The sequence below is a fragment of the Juglans microcarpa x Juglans regia genome, chromosome 8S (genome assembly GCF_004785595.1).
Source record: "Juglans microcarpa x Juglans regia isolate MS1-56 chromosome 8S, Jm3101_v1.0, whole genome shotgun sequence".
Taxonomy (NCBI): Eukaryota; Viridiplantae; Streptophyta; class Magnoliopsida; order Fagales; family Juglandaceae; genus Juglans; species Juglans microcarpa x Juglans regia.
The window spans coordinates 6,872,910-6,894,061 of NC_054609.1; the positions used below are offsets into that span (position 1 = coordinate 6,872,910).

A 21,152-nucleotide genomic window follows, 5' to 3' on the forward strand; every position below is an offset into this window, starting at 1 on the left:
TACACCAATCATAACAGAAAATATTTTATTCTTATAAAGAATTTCATGAATCATGCAGAATGAATAATTGAGGTTGTATCAAATTTCTTTTCATAACAAAATATATATATTTTTCTAAAAATTAACCTCAGCCAATTTATTTATTTTTAAGCAAAGTTTAGCATAGGAACCCCACTTATCGGAAATTTTTAACTTTTCATAAATTTTCCTAAAAAATACCAAACAACTACAAATCGTCACCTTTGAAATAATCGCATGATTTTCATAAATTTCAGATCAAACATGTATCTCGGTTTTTTTTTTTTATATATATGAGTAACACGTAACTCGATATTTAAACTTAAAATGCTAAAAATTAACCCATTTTAATCAATATTTTAAATACTGTATCGATGACCATTTCGGTCGAGACATTGAAAATGAGATATTTCAATACCGATACCGTTTCGAATATCGTTTCGAAATAGTCTATATATGAATAAATTATATATATATAAATTATATTTCAAAATAATAGTTTATATATGAATAAAATACATATAAATGCATATATAAAAAAAATTATAAATAGTCTAGTCTGAATTTAGAGTCAAAAAATGAGCTTGCAATTTAGAAAAAAAAAAAGAGTAAAGGCCGAAATATCGGCCGGTACTGACCAAAATATCGATCGGTACAGGCCGAAACACTCAAAATTCTGACCGGTACGAAACTAAAATATCTCGACATTGACTTAAAAATCAAAACTTCTATTTTAATTCCTCAATACGCAAAAATTCTCATAATTCTAAAATACCTCGACATTCACTTAAAAATCTCTAACTGTTTAAACTCTAACTTATTTATTACCCAAATCTAATTATAAATATTAATACTAGATAATATAATTATAAACCGTAATTATTTTCTATTAAATCACTCTTCAGACTAATTTAAAAAAATGAGTCAAAGTACACTTAAAATAACAATGTTTTTTTTTTTTTCTACAATGAGACCCAGGCTCATCAATGGTAGAAATCAAGTCTACTTAAATATTCATAAAAGGAAAATGATAGAATTACTACCCTCCTTCTACTTATTTACTACTTTTTTAGTATTTAATTTTTTTTTAATTTTTAATTTTATTTAATGGTTAAGAAAGTAACTATTAGTAAAATTATATTTTTTTAATTTTTTTCTTAATGATTAAGGATATTAAAAAATATTTTAAAAAAATGATAAAAAAATAAATACATTATAAATAGTAAATAGATAGTAAAAAAATAGTAACCCTATCACTACCCTTCATAAAAACACATGGTAGTTTTATAATTGGGAGGGCAAAAATGTAACAACACTTAAAAGGGTATGAGTTGCTTTGCATAGAAACAATCACCAAAGGTCCCGTAAATATTAAGGAGATCATGACTAAAGCTAATTAAAGTTATTTTTCTAACAGTCAACTACATCTACTAGTTGTTTCTGGAGAAACAAGAAAAACTAAACTAAAAAGAATAGCCGAAAACGAAGGAAAACAAAACTTACCTAGAGGCAGATGCGGCGGCAGGAGGCTAGGTGTGGTGGCAGAGCACTAGGAGAGGGAAAGAGGAACTGTTACGGCGAGGAGAGAAAGAGAGAGATGAGCGAAAGAATACCTACGTAGAGAGAGAGAGAGAGAGAGAGAGTTTGCGTCGAGGAAGCGAACGGGAACCGAGCGAGTTAGAGGGAGCTGACGGCAACACGGAGGAGCAACAGTGATAGCTGGGCAACATGGGGGTGGCACTCGAAAAGGTTGAAAGTGGGAGTCACGATGGCTAAGTGGAACATTGATCTGTGGGTGATGGGGATAAAATGTATCAAGAACGAAGAAACCCTAGAAGGCAAAACGTATTCAAGAAGTCGTCTGGGATCAAAACCATCAAAAAATTAATCTAAACGTAAATTGTACAAGTATTTATACAAGAAAAATAAAGACTATTTTAATCCTGCTAATGACCAAAGACTAAAATGCCCTAAAGAAAAACTATACAACATAAATTTATCTTTACACGTGTAAACATAACTGTACACGTGTAAAGAAATAATTTACAACTAATTTAATAAATTTACAACTTAATAACCCCCTTCAAGATGAAGAGTAAATCGAGCAAACTCTCATCTTGGAAATCAAGGACTGAAACTGGTGAGAACCCAAGGGCTCGGTTAATACATCGGCAAGCTGATGTTGAGATGCAAGATGGAATGTTTTGATGATTCCAGCTTGGAACTTGTCTCGAATGAAATGGCAGTCGAGCTCAATGTGTTTTATCCTTTCGTGAAAAAGGGGGTTGGCAGCGATGTGAAGTGCAGCTTGACTGTCACAAAAAAGATGAGTACTATGAGAATGAGGAATATGAAGGTCAGATAAAAGAGTTAAAAGTCAGACTATTTCACAAGTAGTGGACGCCATGGCCCTATATTCAGCTTCAGCAGAAGAGCGAGAAACAATCTGTTGTTTCTTAGTCTTCCAAAAAATCAGAGAGTCACCAAAAAAAATACAAAAACCAGTTGTTGATCTTCTACTATCGAGACAAGAGGCCTAGTCTGAATCTGTAAAACCTTTGAGAGTTAGAGAAGTATGAGCTGGAAAAAAAAAGGCCAAGACCAAGAGCATTTTTACATGTTGTAAAATCTTGTGAGCTGTAGTCAGGTGAGGCATTCTAGGAAGATCCATAAATTGACTAAGCCTCTTAACAAAATAAGATAAATCTGGTCTTATGAGAGTAAGGTAAGGAAGTCTACCAATCAATCTTCGAAATATTGTAGGGTCAGGCAACAAGGCACCAGTATCTTTACTGAGTTTTAAATTTTGCTCCATAGGGAAAGAAACTGGTTTACAAGCTAAAAAACCAGCATCTTGTAAGATTTCAAGAGCATACTTTCGCTGACACAGTAAAATTCCACGAGATGATCTGGCCACCTCTAAACCTAGAAAATACTTGAGGGGTCCAAGATCCTTCAGCTTGAATTTTTCATCAAGTAAATATTTCAAAGAACTCATAGATGTCATATCATTACTGGTAATCAAAATGTTATCCACATATACCAAAAGAGCAATAAAAGAGGAACCATCAGAATTGGTAAATAGTGAATAATCAAATCTGGATTGCACAAAACCCAACTCAAAAAGAGTGGTAGAAAACTTAAAAAACCATTGTCGAGATACTTGTTTGAGACCATAAAGGGACTTATTCAATTTGCACACTTGGGACCCCCTTTTAATATGGAACTTAGGAGGTAATTTCATCTATAACTCTTCTGAAAAATCACCATGTAAAAATGCGTTATTGACATTAAGTTGAATAAGATGCTAATTTTTTACAGCAGCAACAGCCATCAAAGTTCTAACAGCGGTCATTTTGGCAACAAGAGAGAAAGTTTCAGAATAATCTAAACTTTCTTTTTGAATATAATCTTTAGCAACCAGCCTTGCTTTATAACGTTCCACAGAACCATCAGCACAATATTTTATTTTATATACTCATTTACAACCAATAGGTTGTTTATCTGGGGGTAGAGGGACAACATTCCAGGTATTATTTTGTTCTAGAGTAGCAATTTCAACAGTCATAGTATCTCTCCAAATATGGGGATGAATAGTAGTTCTTCAAATTTAGGAAATGAATAGTGGCATCTCTCCAAATATGGGGGGAACTACTATTCATTTCTTAAATTTTTTTTCCTACAATAAGAATATGGATGAAGGGGGTTTTGAGAGTATTTCTTAAATATTTCCTCAAATTATAGGAAAAAAGAGGTAATGGAGAAGGAAATGCTATACGATGTAACTTATAGATGAAATGAGATAAGATAAGAATACACAGATGAAGCCAGCCGTACAATTGGGATGAGATAGTTTGTATGTCATACGTGTATCCAAAGCTAGTCTCGTGATCATGAATAATATTTTTTTTCATTTCACATGTGATCACCATCTACCTTTTTTTTTTTTTTTTTTTAAGATCACCATCTACCTGGATGGGGTCTAAATCAATGTTTTCCACCCTTTAATAACAAACTGACACGTAAGCATATCATTAACTTCTCAATGCATGAATCACATTCCAAATATGCTCTTCTATTTCGAAAGATGACAAAAAATTACAAGAAAACAACTCATTTATTCACTCCAGTCTGTCGCGCGGTCACTGCATTGTTGCTGCCTTGCCCCGCCACCACTGCCGTCCCACTTCTTTCTTCTTCTTTCCCTTTTTTTTTTTTTTTTTTTTTTTTTCCACAAAGCTACGAAGGCTTGGGGTTTTCAATGTTCGAAGTGCATTTTCAATTGCTCCATTCTGGACAACAGCTGGCAGGAATAAATTTTTAACTTTATCTTGAGTCATTTTTATAAAATAATTTATAAAAATAATATTATTTTATATAAATATCTTTATTTTAAAATACTATTATATAAACAATCACTATAAAATAAATAAACATATATAAAAATTTATTTACTATAAAAATAATTATTTATAATAAGAATTTATTATTTTGATATAAATAATTATTTTTATAAAAAAGACCGTTAGCAAATATGTAATTCTTTTTACGGTAAATTATAAAAATAGTTGTGCGATTTATCTATATTAATATACACGTACAAAGAACGTACGTAGTATATAAACACGTGATCGATCAGACTAGTCAGTGATGGAGAAGTAGAAATGGAAATATTAATATTTATAATGTTTGTCCATTTGTCGGACTAGCTGACTCTTGAAATTAAACATTGACTTAATTTCTAGAAGAAACAGACCGAGTGACCAACCACCTGCGCGCTATCTACGAGGAAGGATGATAACTAAAAATAATTATTAATTAATTAGTAGATATACATTCATGCAATCGAACCCCTAATTTGATAGGAAAAGTTCAACCAACTGGGAAATTTCACGTGTCATGCTGCTGACGATGGGAAGTATTTTTATTTCGGGCTGATCAGTCTGCACATGGGAACGAATTAAACGAAGGGTTAGTTTGTTTTCAGATATGAAATGAGATGAAATAAAATTAAAATTAAAAAATTAAATAAAATATTATTAAAATATATTTTTTAATATTATTTTTATTTTGAGATTTGAAAAAATTGAATTGTTTATTTTATTTTATATAAAAATTTAAAAAAATTATAATAATAAAATAAAATGAAATGAGATGTTTTTTATAAATAAACGGTACTTAAGTCAACGCGGTGTTAGGTGTGGAAAATTCTGTTTGAAGGCGAAATCTGCCGGCTACGAAGGCCAGATGTTAGTTGAAATCTAATTATATTTTGAATTAAATATATTTGTCAATTAATTGGATCTTAAACTACTAAAATGACATGATTGATCGATTACCATCAACATTTTCACATTTACAATTTCAAGTGGGTGCTTTTCATATTAATTTAATAAGTTTTAGTATTCGTTTCGATATTAAAAATATTTTAGAATATCAATTAAGGAGGAGATTATATATATATATATATATATTACATATATATATATATAATGGGTCTATATCTATCGTTGGGGGCTCTCGCTAAGTCAAATTTAAAGGTTTTTTTTTTATTTTTTTATCACAACATTTTTTAATTTTTTGTTTTAAAAAATTCATAATATTATTAAATAATATTTTCTTAATCTTTAAATTAAAAAATAAAAAATAAAAAACAATTACAAATAAAAAATAAAATAAAATAAAAAAGAGCGGATGCCTAGCTTTTTCTACGTATATAATCATACGCACGAAAAACTTAACAACGTGAGACAATTATGAGGGAATAAATAACAACGTGAGACAATTATGAGGGAATAAAATAGTACTGTTTCTCTCTCTCTCCCTCCCTGCCATTTTTCAAAGCATTCACTTTATTTCTCGTACTGGCACAGAACATGCGTGCCACCGAGTGGACTGAGACTAGTTACGCGTTGAAGAATGAAGACTATATAAGCTGCAGTGGAAGGAAGACTTCTTTTCTTTCATATATATTATATGTATATATACTGGGCAACGGTCTTGGATGCATTATTTTCGAGGTCTAGGTGACATAATGATTTAAATAAAAATAAAATAATAAAATTAATATCTTATTTCTTTGAAAAAAAAAAAATACAAGATTAAAAATAGATAAAAAAATCTAAACTCTAGCAAAATATAAGTATTAGTCAGTATCTATATTGAATTATTTATTTACTCTTTATATAATAATTTAATAATTTTTATTTTTATCACATTTTATAGTTCTACTAATTAAAATATTAATAATAATTATATTCTAATTAAATTAATAATTAATATTATATATTGATTGTTTTAAGTTATTAGTTAGTTAAATTTACTTAAAGTTGAATTTTATCATGAGAATGCTCTAAATCTTTTCTGTTCTAAAGAGTAAAGTCATTTTAATTTTTTTATTAAAAAAATTGAAACAAAAAGAAATAAAAATAAGTATACTGTCAGAACAAAAAAGATATTAAAAATAAACGTCAATTCATGTGTGTTGCGGGGCTATTAAGAGTCTTTTCGTATAACATGATATTTTACTAAATTCTATAAGGAAGTTACACGTCAAATGGTTACGAGTCTTAAGACCTTTTGGTAAAACATAATTTTAACGAACTTAACAGAAAAATAACAAAAGTTACTATTTACAGTTAGATAGCCACTTATTATAATAGAATAGATATATATATATATATATATCATATAATATATATAATGTGATACATTAAATTATATAATAAAAATAAATTTTAAGGTATCTAATTTATAAGATTCGTTAAATTTGGAAGTGCATTAATTGTGAAGCGTTTTAACTATATCACTTCTCTATTAATAAGATTTACAACAAAACTGAACCCGCTGTCGAGTTTAAATTATATTAGATGATAAATTGTGGAAATTTCACGTCATATGGCTGACGATAAGGTATCCTTTCCGGCTGGCTCATATAGATCCAACAAATAAAACTATCTAGTCCGTTCAACACATGAGTGTCACGCGCTGTTTTAATTTAATCATCATGATGACTAAAAAATTCTTCAATTAACTATATATATATATATATATATATATATATTATTTAAGTCTTAGACTTTTCTAAAAAAACAAAGTAGACTAACTAATTGACACTCATCGTCAACATTTTCACATCTACCAGTCCAACATTTTTCATTATCTTTATGTAAACAATGGTGGAACAGGAATTTGTTTTGGGGGCCAAGTTAAAATTATAATAAAATATTTTTTGTTATATTTTTATATAATTTTTTTTACAATATAGAACAATATGATAATAAGATTTAAAATAAAAATAAAATACGTTTTAATACAACTCATGTATTAAAAAATATATATGATATCCCAAAAACTATATATCATTAAAATAACATAAAGATACTCATACAAATATATCAAATAAAAGAAATACAGAATGTCTAAAATTGTAACTTGCATTCTTTTAAAAAAACAAAATATCAAGTATTGAATCTAATTAGACTTATAAGTAATTAATTTATAAAATCAAAATAATTTTTTAGAGGGGATCAACACAAAATAAGATTAATATAATCCTATTAAATTATAAAAAAATTAATATATCTTATTTTGTTTTTCAAACTTTTGGGGGGCCGTGGTCCCCCCGCTCCTTCATAGGTCCGCCACCATATGTAAAGCTTATCATCTTTAGCAAGTCTAAAAAATGGTATAAAGCTTATCCTTTTCATTAAAAAAAAAAAAAACAATATTTAATGACTTTAAAAAAATAACGATTGATGGTTGATTTTATAGATTTTATACGGTTTTCAACTTTTCATTTGAAAGCTGATTAACTTGCATGGAAATTCTATATAAACTGGGGTTTACATTATTTATTTTTATTTTTTTACAACACCATGCATGAAAATTCAAATTTTGAATAGTCAACATATCATGATTTTTAGGTCCTCGTTTGTATATATGCTGATGGCTATGGGTATAGTGACCAATATTAATATTCTTTCTAATTTTCTACATACATGCACCCTCTAAGGATTTCCCAATTAATACTTCTGCATCTCTACTTTCTTAGAAATTATTAGCAGTTAGAACCATCGTGACCCATGACGGAAACGGAAAAGTTTCAAACAGGATGCGGTGCTCTCTTCCACTTTATACCCTCCAATAAAATTGTGACACATAAGCAACTAACATAATTCAAAGTATTCTTGTGCCGCGTTGCCCGAATTTCTAACCCAAGTTCATCTTTTCTTTTCAGTTTTCACCTCCTCCTTTCCTCTATGTAATTCCCTTCAACGAGTTCGGACTCGTTGAGAACCTTATGGAGCGCGCTCCTAGTCACAACCCTCCTAAATTTGATGGCAACTGCTTGAGGAGTCGGTACTGCTCTCAAGGTCACTGTTGTTGTGAGAACGGCGAGAAAAAAAAGTAAAAGGCAAACAAGAACAATCAATCACACAACATAAAATTAATGTGGTTCAACAACGTGCTTATGTCCACGAAGCTGTAGAGAATTTTATTATACTGAAGAATAACAAAATACATATTGGGGCAAAATTCAGTGTTCAGAACCAGATATACTGTTCATTAAATACATATTTATTATGTCACATGTCAGAAGTCATAATTTTTATTTTTCTACGTTATTCGCTCGACTTGAGTGACAAGTGTCTCGAACAAATTCTCTGCTTGAACTTCATTAGAGCGACATTTTGCGTGAATTTGAAGCAAACTTTTGTCTGGCATTTTCTGAATAAAAAATAGTACGAAAATGTTTCCCAGGAGTATCAGCCCAAACCTCATTGGAACTCCGCCAAAAAACCATGACGAAATCTTGGCAGGTTGAGTCATCAAATTGGATTGCCACAACAACATACTAGGCCCTACAAACTCGATAACTACCACAACGGCCAATGCCACCCCGGGCTTCACATTCAATCTCACCTCACCAAACATTGAGAGCAATATTTCTCGCTAGTTGGGAAACTATCAAAATGAATCCTCCAAGAAACCACCGCCAGGTCCATTGAATCTTACACGAAGAGAAAATGAGACGGTGAAAGAGAGATGGAAGCCGTTGCTAGTAATGTTCCTTCTAGGGTGCTGTTTAGAGCTAGAGGGTATCAAGAGGTGAGGTTTCTCTGATTCACTACAGTGGCAAAAAATGCAGACTGCTTCGAGGAGGCCGAGGTTGAGTTGGTTCATTTCTACTTTGGGTCAGCGCCCATCATTCATAAGTTTTCATAATAGATAGAGCTTGAAAAATCACAAGCCAGAAGCACAAATCGAGTTTTGTCTTCCACAATCCCGCGGCCCCACCTCTTGGAGGGACACAACAATCATTCTATAAAATTAATGAAGGTCCAGGGAGCAAACACCAGTATGCCCTAACTCCATTTCCATTCTGCTTTCCACTCCATTCTCTCAACCTTTTTTTACTTGCACTTTAGCAACCATGGTTGCATTCCAAGCATTGAGAAGCCGCAAGCTTGAAATATGCTTTTGAGATTATATTCTTTGCGCAGAGCCAGGTGTATGTGATAATTTCAGAGCCAAGAGTTGGTGCTCGACTTCCTCTGCTCTTCATCTTGTTTGTTCCCTCCTAGCTAATTGTATGGATTCGATTATTTAATGGGTTCGCTATAACTTTTAAGAATTTCATAAGTTGGTTTTCATGTTTCTTTTTCTCAGTTTGAGGGGGGGAGAAGGAACAGTAATACTATTGAGTTACATCTTCGTCGTTTCAATCGAACTTTTGAGACCAAAAACAATATGCAATGAGAGATGGATCGAATCTTAACGAACGAACCAGATTATGAGTAATTTTCAAGTCGTCTGAAGAACATGTTGATGCATATCTTACCGAATAAACATTCAAGTGTCACCTTATACTTCTATGTACAATAATCTATGAAGTAGTCTGTGTAGTAAATTAGTTAGATCGTCTAGCAGAGGATAAAGAACACACCTTAGGCTTAACTGAGACTGATTGAATAGCAGACTCGGCACCCCTTTTGGATGCTGCAGACGGCTGACAGAAAGGAACTCCAGAACTAGACCATGTCATTTTATATTTCCCTTTCTTTTCTCACTTGCTTACTCAATGGTGAGGAAATAAATCTTACAATTTGCGCAGCTCGGATCAGCAAACCACTGATCCATTACTGGTTGCAATATCTGATTTAACTGTTTGTTGTATAACAAATTCATCAACAATCCTAACAGTGTGAATTGGATCGTGCTGGGCAGCAGCTGCACTCCATTTGCTAGGGAACTTTCTGAGGTGGTTCAATTGCTGTGGCTGTTTAACCTCCGCATCCCAGTCAGGATCTAGCTTCCATTCTTTTGGAACCTGATTGTCAGTGGGTAGCAATATGAATTAGCTAAAGTGCTAAACTACCAAAGACTCACAAGCTGTTGCATTCAACAGTAAGATGGAAAATACAAAACTTGCCATATTTGGAATATTTTTACATATTAGTTTGGTTCAACAAGTTAATATCTTACTAAGCTAAAAATGATGAAGATTAAGTTATAACTTGTAATGAAATCATCAATATCAATTATGATATAAGCGATCAGTTTAGTCGCTCCACTATCTGGTGTAAGTGGTATATAGCATTGATGTTGGGTGGCACTACAATTCGAAGGTAACGTCTTCCTAATTGTATTCTGCAAGCATTAATTTATCATATCTCTATTCCTTGCGATCACAAATTTCTCCAGCGTAGGAAATTATTTAACCAGTTTTAAAAGGTAAATAACCAATTCAAAAATCTCTGGCATTCAAGCATCCATTGAATCTTATATATTTTGAAACTAGATGACTCTTTTATATTTTGACTTATCAATTGATCTCTCTAAAACAGCATAAAAAGCTGATGATGGGTTTTTGCTGCTTGAGTCAAGATAGTGGAACCAATCAAAATTATGTTAATAAGTCAAAACATAAATGCCACAATACGAAAAGAGGAGCAAAACCAAGACAAGAACAACATTACTAATTGCATTTACTTCAGCTATTTGGGAGACGTAACAGTTTAATTTAGTTCAAAAATAAAAACAGGATAAGAGGAAGAAGCAGATTCTTTAAGGTCCCTAATCAGAGTAGAGTAACTGGAAAAGCCCCAACTATTATTATTGAATTATTAGTTTAGGCCTTCACTCCTACATAAACCACAGGGCTGAACCTTAGACACACTTAATCAAGCCCTAGTAAAAATAATAATATTTTTTTTATAGGTAAACAGAAGTGAAAAACAAAACACTGTAGTGCAGAAATCTAAAGCAATCCTATTCCTTGTTGGGAGAAGAAGAAAGAACCAACTTCAAAATAGTTTGCCGGAGGGGGAAAAGAAAAAAGAAAAATCATTTGATTGAAAGTGGTTTCCCACTCACCTTATCAACAGCAAGGGTGAAAACTTCAAGATCGCCATCTGGTTTGATATGAAAACGTGTGAATGCCTTGTAATTAGCGATTCTTAGAGAAGAGAAGGCTTCATCAAAGTGTAGCTGAAGCCAGTTAATGCAGATGTATAAGTAGCTTCCGAACACCAATGAAACCACAGGAGTTGAAAAGACCCAAAAGTAAAGGAAGACAGAAGCATAATATATCACAGCACCCCCTCGAGAAAACGAATCCATTCCATTCTTGCATATGTTACTTCGTGTGACAGCCATAACCTGATAATACTTCTTCATGAATATTCTAAACTAGAAGAAGAAGAAGAAAAAGAAGCAATTCTTGAAGCACAGTCTCTCTTACCTCGGGTACATCAAATGCAGACATAAGATACTTAATACATGCTGGATACAGGCCATGGGTCCATTGTTCTATACGAGCTCGAAGGCCGGTTGGATCTGGAAAGTGTTCACTTTCTACTGATTGGTACCACTGATATAAAGTGTGATAGCCTGGAATAAAAGAAAAATTGCCATTATCTAAAAATACAAATATTCAAAATGATAGTGATAACCGTAATGTTGTTAACTTTCCTAATCTACATACAGGCAATTAAAGCAGGTAATCATTCAATCGTTGGCAGATATTCACAGAAGTAACATATAACAGGAAGAGAGAACTCACCCGAGGTTGCTAGCAGTTGATGCCGGATACACATCTCAATACCCAGTTCCAAGAGCAACATAAGAATTAGAGCAGCTGCCAGGTGTGCAGAAACATGAAGAACTCCAATTATCACTCGTTTCTTCCGAGACACTCTGGGGGGTACAAATGCAATTGCTACAATTAGCAATAGTGTAGCACCAGTTAATGATATATAGGAGTGTTCGAGCATGTATACAGCAGTATTCCATACTGTGCTAATGAAGCTCCTCAAGAGACCTGAAAAGGAATCCTCTTGCAAGATGTGTCCGAGATTGCACTAAAAAGGAAGGGGAAGAACAAAGTTAGCTCTCAATAACCAGTTATATTTAGCCTGTGCTAGGCAAGCAAACATATTAACTATTGCTCCTCAGAGGATGGGAAAGAGTGAGGTCTACGAGAGAGAGAGACAGAGAGAGATATCCTACTTGTCTAAGTGCAAAGATGCCTGAAATCAAGGAAACTACCATCGATCTAAAAACGCAAAAACAACAGAACACAGACCCACCTGCGGGAACATAGAAAAGGCCAATATAAAGTAAATTATGCCACCAATAAAATCAAATTGCCAATTCTTCCTTCGAAATTTCAGAATGTTGCCCAATGCAATCTGCATTAAGTAAGATATACATTATAGCACAACTTTATTAAAAAGCAAAATGGTAGATTTATGAACTTGATATCATCAGGTAAATGGAAGTGCACAAAAAGACATTCAAAAACTTACCCTGCTTGAATCTTCATAGGAAGGATATGCAGCTTTGCACTCATAGGAAACTCCAAGAAATTTTTTAAATTTACTGAAGACATGGGTGGGATGTAAGAATGCCCCGCCACAACCATTTACAATCAGGTGTTGCACATGAACAGGTCCATCTGATTTAACAAAGGAATGGCGCATATAATGATGTAGGTCCCCAGCCATTCGAAGCTTACACCTACCTTTCAAATAATCAGACATCAGGTGTGAAACATTTTTTCCAGAAACACCATTCCAATACCAATCAAGAAGCCAACTTGGTTCGTGCGTTATAATGATCACAGAATCCTCATCTCCAACCTTGTCCAAACAAGGTGAGGTCAGCATGTTAGGGTCAGCCAGGCAAAAAGTTTAAGGGGAAAATAAACTATTAGTACAACATATAATAGATGGACATAGACACGCATATCATTTTTCAAGAAAGAATATCAAACATGGCAATTGCCAAAAAATAAAGACAAATAGAAGGCTATCTGTGTCTTTTGTAAATTTACAATATTAAAAATAAACCAGCAAGTCTTAATTTTAAAGAGGAAAGTATCCTGCACATCATAAAAGAAAAGCAAAACCTTAGGAGTCTACAAAGGAAAGAGTAATCTTTGCCATTTAGTATATAAGTGCTTGCCACTCGATAGAATAGCAAAGAAATGTAATGCTTTATTTTTCACTAGCAAAGAAGTGCAGTTAATCATGAACAGTTTTGCAAGCAGCCATCTCAAAACTATTTAGGCAAAAAATAGATGTTTCAAGACATGTATATTCAGACCTATTTTACGATAACAAATTGTGAACCAATTCTAAATGGCATAGATCATGATAAATCAAATAAGTTTCATAATGCAAGAATCTTTCCCCTTCATCATTGTTGTCACTGTATTTGTCAAACACATGACAGCACCTTAACACAAGTTTCGTATGCATCTCGTATGACTAACATGAATACTAGACAGAATAAATAAACTGCAAGCCTAAACTCCAGAGTATAAGTGTCAGAGCCATCTCCAACCAGTTTAAGATAATAGAAAACGGGGGAACCATAAAACAATTCTCATGCAGTAAGCATTCCATTTTGTAAGATTTCCGGTGCCCCACAATCTCATTCACTGAAGCAACATATTGAATCAAAGAAAAAAAAAACAAGGAGAGGCATACCTTCTGCTTCACTAACTCTGAAAAGAACTTGAATTGGTACACATCAATATCACCATGGAGTGATAGATCAAGACCAAACACCCACCACCTTTTAGGGAGTTGCAAGGCAAAATAACTCTTCTTTTGAGGCATAAACCACCCACCCAACCAGCTCTTATGACATATATACCTCATAAAGGTATGCAGACCATCAAACCAATCTGTATTGAAATAATTACTCTTACACCACATAAATTGTAAACCAAAAAAAAAAATATAAAAGGCTTCTTAAAGAGAAAAATTCAAGGCCTAAAAAAGTAACAGTCAGTTCTGAGAACTTTTCTCTTTCGTGAGGATTAGAACATAAAGGGCTCAAACTGAGAACTAAGACTAACCATGGTTTCCGGGAATAACAAAACACTGAGGCCCATCATATTGCTTCAGCTCAGGCACCTCACAAGGTAGCTCAGGCTTGTTTACAACTATATGCTCTGGCTTGTACCATAGAGGGGGCTGGAGAGCATACTCAAAAGGACGGAAGAAGCGACTTTCATATGTGAAAACTGATGGATTTGGGTACCTACAATAGAGCTAAAATATTAAACTGAGCTCAAATGAATTTTAATAGTTAAATATAACTCATACATCTATCAGGGGTCGGCCATTGGCCGTACCTTACACCCATTGTTGGGGTGAAGAGATGTCGTTTGACCCAAAGAACATTGGAAAAATCTTACTCATGTAGGTACTAAATAAGAAAACATATAAAAATAGATATGCTTCAGAGCATGTGGATGGTTGAACAAATAAGGAAAGTTTTTTTTTCTTTTATTTTTTGTGGGGAGGGAGGACCAAAGCACTGGGCATTAATACAGATCTTAGCACTCTTAAGCAACAGCCCCTTTAAAAAACAAATAGATCTTGAGAGAAAAAGCTACGGCAGGCTGATCTTAAAGTTTGCACAGAGGAAGCCTGTGAAAAGCTAAAAACTTTTCCACCAAGTTCATTGTAACAGGAACAAAGGGACTCATCAAAGAGTGCAGAACTTAAATCCAGCACCCCTTTAGCCAACTAATTGCCAATACAATGTAGGCAGCAGCAAAATTGAATCAATATGGCAGCAGAAGGGAGGTGGTAAAGAGTGTAGCTACAAAATATGGAGGTAACAGTTGTGGTGCCTATGATAAGTATCATGGTGATTTGTATTATGTTTAATAGGTCATGGTACTGAAGATGGTTAAAGTCTAAAGCTAAAGCTTGTAACCAACTCTAAAATTGATTTCAATGGTCCCATGATATCTGTTTGCTTTCAAAATGGAATTTTTAATTTCAGGTCAATTCAGTTCCAGACAATTGCCACTGTGATAACCAATTCTGGACAACGAAAATTCCGAATTTTAACAATCACAAGTATTAAGACTCAATTTCATTTCAAGATGTTCAATATCAAATTTTGTTGACCAATAACGACTGAAAGGTTTAAATTTGCAATTATTCATTGCTTAATTTAACACATCATCAAGACCATTGGAGGTGATGATCTACTTGAAAAGGGTTCCAATGTCGATCATGACTATTTGAAATAGTAAATTTATAAGCTGGGAGTAAGTTTAACTGAATCTAATAATTGATGCACTCATGTCACATCATAGATCATGAAAAAGAGTTGTTCACTCACGCTAGATCCCCTCCAATAAGTAGCAAGTTGCCACGTGGTAGGGTAAGCACAGAATCCTCTCTCGTGAGATGAATGGAAGGCTGAGCAAGCAGCCGTGCCACCGCATAAGATGAGTTGCCACCATCACCAGTATCAGCCATGAAATCAAACCATAGATCATCCTTTTCACTAAATTGATCATAAAGAAGGTCACCTTGTTCTGCTCCATCTTGAACCTTGCTCATAGCCGCCTAATGATGGGATAAATAGGAAGATAACAGATTTAATTAGATCAACACAAAGATCAAGATGGAACTATTATCTAAAAAAAGGATCTCATTTGCACCAGAGAAAATATGGACAAGAATAATAAAGTTCATAGAAAATACAAAGTTATTATATGGTTCCCCATGCTCATTAATTATCTCATATCAAGGAGTTCATCTGAAATAGCATATAGTGAACGGGAAAAAGAAACAGTAATTTAAGGAATTAATTTGAAAAAATATAAATTTATTATCAAACACAAGATGTTGATACAACTAGTATCAGATGGGGAATTATACCTGCATCATACGCATGTCAAAGCGACCAAGAAAGACAGTTACTGATACAAGGAGGTCAAAAACAGTCTTGAATAAATCAGCAGAAGTTCTGCACCATACAGTCACCAGAATGGTAAAGACTAATTTTATCTTGGCAGTATAAACGACTTGCTGAAAACCATCTTTCTTGCCCTAAAAGAAGTAAACAAAATGAGAAAAATAAGTGAATACATACCCTGAATACCAAGGAACCATATCCAAAAAATCAGGCTTCATTTGCTTCTTCTTCAACTTTTCATATTCTTTAACTGACACAGGATGAGTAAGAGCCCACCTGTTGATTTGTCAGACATCAATGAAGTGGACCGGAGGGGAAGAACAATACAGATGTAAATGCAAGCATAAAGTTATCTTAAATGATCATAAAACGGGAAATAAGCCTCATCTAACATGGCAAGACTATCTGAAGATGCTGACATCTTTGGACAAACATAAAAGGATCCCTCTATTGCTTCCTCCTTAACAGGGCTTTCCTTAATTAGAAGTTTTCCTTATCCTCCACAGGATAATCAAGAAGGACAAGAATTTTTATCTATCGAATGGTTCATGCCATTGAACCAGAACCAAGAAAAATTACTATAAAAGCAAAGGTTCTAATTGGATACTCAATCATGCAAAAGGCTAGCGCAAAAACATCAACCTTCTTATAGAATTCACTTACATATGAGTCACCTATATACACCTTTAATTCTCTGGCAAGGAGAAAAAAAAGAAGTAACAAAAAAATACTCAGTTTCAGTCATTCCTATTAGTCGGAGTTAACATACAGAAATGGAGACTTTTATTAAGAAACACACCTTGACATTGGTTTGCATCCAGAAAGTACATATTTTAATTCCTACTGATGTGAAGAGATAACAATCAACGATATTTTTTCTATAAGAAAATCAACCACAGATGTGCTACTCACCCTGTTGACCTTTCCACTACATAATTGGCAATGTAAAGGCCGATAAATGTAGCCCACAATGAGTATATGGGAGAAATTTCATCCGATGAACCCGTGCATGAGCCATTGCAAGCTAGCTGAGGAAATGGAAAAAAATAATCAACAATAGAGAGAGAGAGAGAGAGAGAGAGAGAGAGAGTATGCATGGAAATTATAGTGGATTCTAGCTGTACCTCGCCATAGATAACCCACTTGGACAAAAGTGGATAGTCACTCGCAGAACCAACCGGAGCGAACCAAGAGGAGCAGACCTGGTCTTTCAACTCATTCAAATGGAGGAATTTGGCGAGCCAAGTGTTTCTCTCTTCTTTCTTCCAGAAAGAAAACCAAGTAGAGATTTTTCGTTCAGGCAACCTCTCTCTCAAAATAGCACGGTTGCCACAATGACTATAGAATACGCAGCAGGCTACACTAAGAACCTGCACCAAAAATAAGGGCATTGACACGATATTTAGCTTTATATGGAATTCCACAAACCTGCAGTATGATATGAAGGTACCAAAAGCTTCTTCAAAACTTACAGCACAATTTTGAAGAATGGTCAAGATCTCTGGTCTCTTGCCCGCGACGCGTGAGACAAGGCCAATGTACCAAAGGCCATAAAAGATAATGTGGAAGACAATAAGAAACAAAATAGATGACACATATATTGTTAAAAACAAAGACAGGTTCATCCTCAGATCCACTCCCATTGACTGAAAACTAGGAAGGTGATACACAGCTGCCACTAAAATCCAGGCTATGTACCTGCAGAAGTTTCAAAATTTATAAATACGTGCGGGTTCTAATGGTTCACAGAACTGATAAGAGTAACAAAGTATGTATAGACCGAACATTGTAATATGAGAAGCAAACTTATTGAGATGGGATGGGAGTAAAAGTAAACACTTACCACCGACTGAAATTTGAATAGCTTGGTTTAATAGTCTTCCGAATAAATGGTGACGAAAAGAAATAAAAGAAACCAAATAAACAGCCATACATAGACCACCATTTAATATTGCTGTCCAACTTATCTATGAGAGTATGGATGTTGTCAGATGAGATAAAAAATAGGCAACCCACAGCAACAGCGATTATGGCATGCCGGGAATGCTCATGTGGGTATGGATATGTCGGAGCTAGAATTGTTCTAACCCTCTCCATTCTCAGGGTATCCAGTAAACCAACAGACTGCTTATCAGATCCCATTATGTGGCTTTCTACTTGTTCAGATTACTTCACTCAATTCAAAGCCTTGCAGGTAAAAGCCACTTTGGGAGTACCAAAACCACCATAGAAACAGGCTCCAGAATCCTGAGTACAAAGTTGTATCATCAAAATTTAGAACGTGAGGATTACATTGATTGTCAAGAATACAGGATTATCGAGTATAAAACAAAGCACAGAACAATATAAGAATTCAGTAATGGATACAAGAAATCGTATGGAAAAGATGACGACGGATTGTTGTGAGGGGGCATGGATCACTATCAAAATGTCACATCAATAAAGTGAGGCAATTCCGTCACATTAAAAATGTCTACGGAGGACTACAAAGCGTTTTGAAATCAAGAACTTTATTTTTTGATAATTAATTATTATAATAAATAAAAAATAAAAAACTTTCATTTTTTTTACTGTCTAACTTTCATTTTTGCGTGATCATCCCATTTAAAGGTAAGCACTTTTCATCTTTTGTGGGACATTAAGTTTAGCCAATCATATCTCAAGCCTAACCGGTCACAACATGTTATTGATATTGATTGTGTTGCTTCCACTCTTTTTAAAATCAAGGTCTAATTTTTATTTCTATTGGATCATCATTAAAGTCAGACTTATATGCCTCGTACCACAGGCAGATTCAACTTCTTAAAAAGAAACAGAATTCTAAGGACAAAAATATGCTCTGATTTTATTCTTTTTCACACCTATCCACAACATGAGTTTTCAAGTAGCACTATTAGTATTGTTTCCATAAATTAATCCTGCAAACTTCAACTCAAAAAATAACAGGAGCAAACAGTGACTATTAATTGGAACACGCAACTACGTTGAGTAAAGCCATAAACAACTAATTCTACAATCGAATCCTCAAAAAATTTAAACCAGCAATATAAAACAACAAATGCACCACGAGTCACAGTTCAAACTAAATTATGAAGAGCTTTCAAACTAAAAACTATACCGTTATACGTGTAGAATGCATGATGAATGCATATTATAGTAAATACTCGTATACTAATATACAATTACATATTCACCCTTTCTATGGTCGCTAAGCAAGCAGAGTAAAACATACTAAATCGTCTGATTAATGTCTAACAAAGTTTGCTTGTTCTTCTCTGTTTTTCACAATCGAAACAAACCTCACGTCAACTTAGCCACGTAGTTCAATTGAAAATTCGAATCAGTGACGAATCGAAACCCTAATCCCCGGAATAGAGCTTTAGGTTTCGCTTCACAGGAGAATAAAACGACGCTACTCGGGAAAACAGCATAACCGCCACACACAAATTAAAAAAAAAAAAAAAAAGAAAAAAAAACTAATATATATGCGCATGCATATAATCGGAGGATTATCACGAACAGAGTTCCACAAAATTTCCAAGAGAAAAAGGTTAGAGAGAGGGTGTACCTGAAAGAGGCGGTGACCGGGGAGAAAATAAGCGAGAAAGAGAAGTGTGAAAGCGCAAGAAAGCAGATATATAAACGCAAAAGAGAGTAGAAATCAAAGGAAACCTATATATACTGTGAGACCGGCTTGGCATCTGGGAATGTCTGAGAGGAACATAACTACGGCATATTCTCTTTTCTTTTTCTTTTTTTTCTGAGCATCCACCGGCCTATAATGTTTGCTTACTTCGATTGATAAACCAGTCTGACAAGAGAGATATCGTGTTTGTTTTTACTTTTTATCCCGAAAAGGCATGGGGTTGAAGCTTTCAGGGATTCTCACTCGCGTCCATTATTTATTTTTTTACGCTAATTATTTATTAAAAAATAAAAAACTTTGTACGGTTTAGTTGGGTTAGGTTACGTCTTAAATTCATTTTCGAAAGTCACTTCAAAAAGATATTTTAATGATAGTTTTTGTTTTCAATTACGATTGGTCGTAAAATTAGTATTTGAGTTTTCCTATTTTTGTAAGTACCCTTCTACACGGATTGCGAAAAGGGATATCGACGAAATGCATATTATCTGTATTTTCTTTTCTCTTTTTTTTTATATTAAAAAAATAATTTTTTGTGTTCCTTTTTTAACCGGCAGGTTTCAAGTTTAAATAAAATATAAAATTCTTATCTTATCTTATTTTTAAACATAATTTAAATATAAAATTTTTAAACTAATCATTACAATTTTTTCAAACTTTCAAATAAAAAATAAAAAATAATTCTAATTTTTTCTGATTTTCAAATAAAAATTATATTATAAAATTATATTATTATAATATTTTAAATTTATAATATTTTTTATTTAATTTTTTCTCTCTCTTTTTCTAAAATTTAAAAAATACTCAATTCAAACTATCTCATTATTATTCACAAACTATTTTATTATTATTAATAAAATTTTTATCTCATTTCATCTCACTCTCTAAACAAATCCTAAATATTTTTCTTTTCTTTCAATTCGGTGCTTCAATTTTTTATTTTTATAAAAATGATATATGAATTTTAAAATAATTTGCAAATCAGTACTTTCGTTGATTTTATTTTTAGAAAATTAATGACGTGATTGACATAATAGCATTCGTACATCACGTGTTAGTCTATGAGTCGCTAAGGTGGTATTGATGCCATGTGTTGACTAATTAGAGACTGACGCGTGGCCTGTTGAATTTTCGAAGTTTCTATTTGATAGTTTCTTGAAATTTAGATATCAACGTTACAAAATGACTGAAGTCTCAACTTATAAAAACATAAAGACTCAAATAATGGATTTGCAACTAATCTTTGATTTATGCA

The 21,152-nt window shown here is 33.3% G+C and overlaps 1 protein-coding gene across 4 annotated transcripts; it reads right to left on the reverse strand.

Moving 5' to 3' along the window:
• Window positions 1–9,790: 9,790 nt before the first annotated feature.
• On the reverse strand, window positions 9,791–20,089 carry LOC121243868. 4 transcript variants are annotated; one of them, XM_041141934.1, is made up of 17 exons: window positions 19,823–20,089; window positions 19,449–19,529; window positions 18,098–18,501; window positions 17,727–17,952; window positions 17,379–17,624; window positions 17,167–17,282; window positions 16,432–16,530; window positions 16,218–16,305; window positions 15,673–15,902; window positions 14,390–14,574; window positions 14,016–14,215; window positions 12,831–13,163; window positions 12,612–12,713; window positions 12,086–12,383; window positions 11,765–11,913; window positions 11,398–11,682; window positions 9,791–10,351 (listed from the first exon to the last, which is right to left on the reverse strand). In XM_041141934.1, the coding sequence occupies exons 3-17, from the start codon at window positions 18,394–18,396 to the stop codon at window positions 10,142–10,144; spliced, it is 3,066 nt and encodes a 1,021-aa protein (XP_040997868.1). In that variant the 5' UTR covers window positions 18,397–18,501; window positions 19,449–19,529; window positions 19,823–20,089; the 3' UTR covers window positions 9,791–10,141. The 4 variants fall into 4 exon arrangements, with proteins under 4 accessions (XP_040997868.1, XP_040997869.1, XP_040997866.1 ...); XM_041141935.1 differs by lacking the exon at window positions 19,449–19,529 and having other exon boundaries at window positions 19,927–20,089; XM_041141932.1 differs by lacking the exon at window positions 19,449–19,529.
• Between the last annotated feature and the right edge of the window lie 1,063 nt (window positions 20,090–21,152).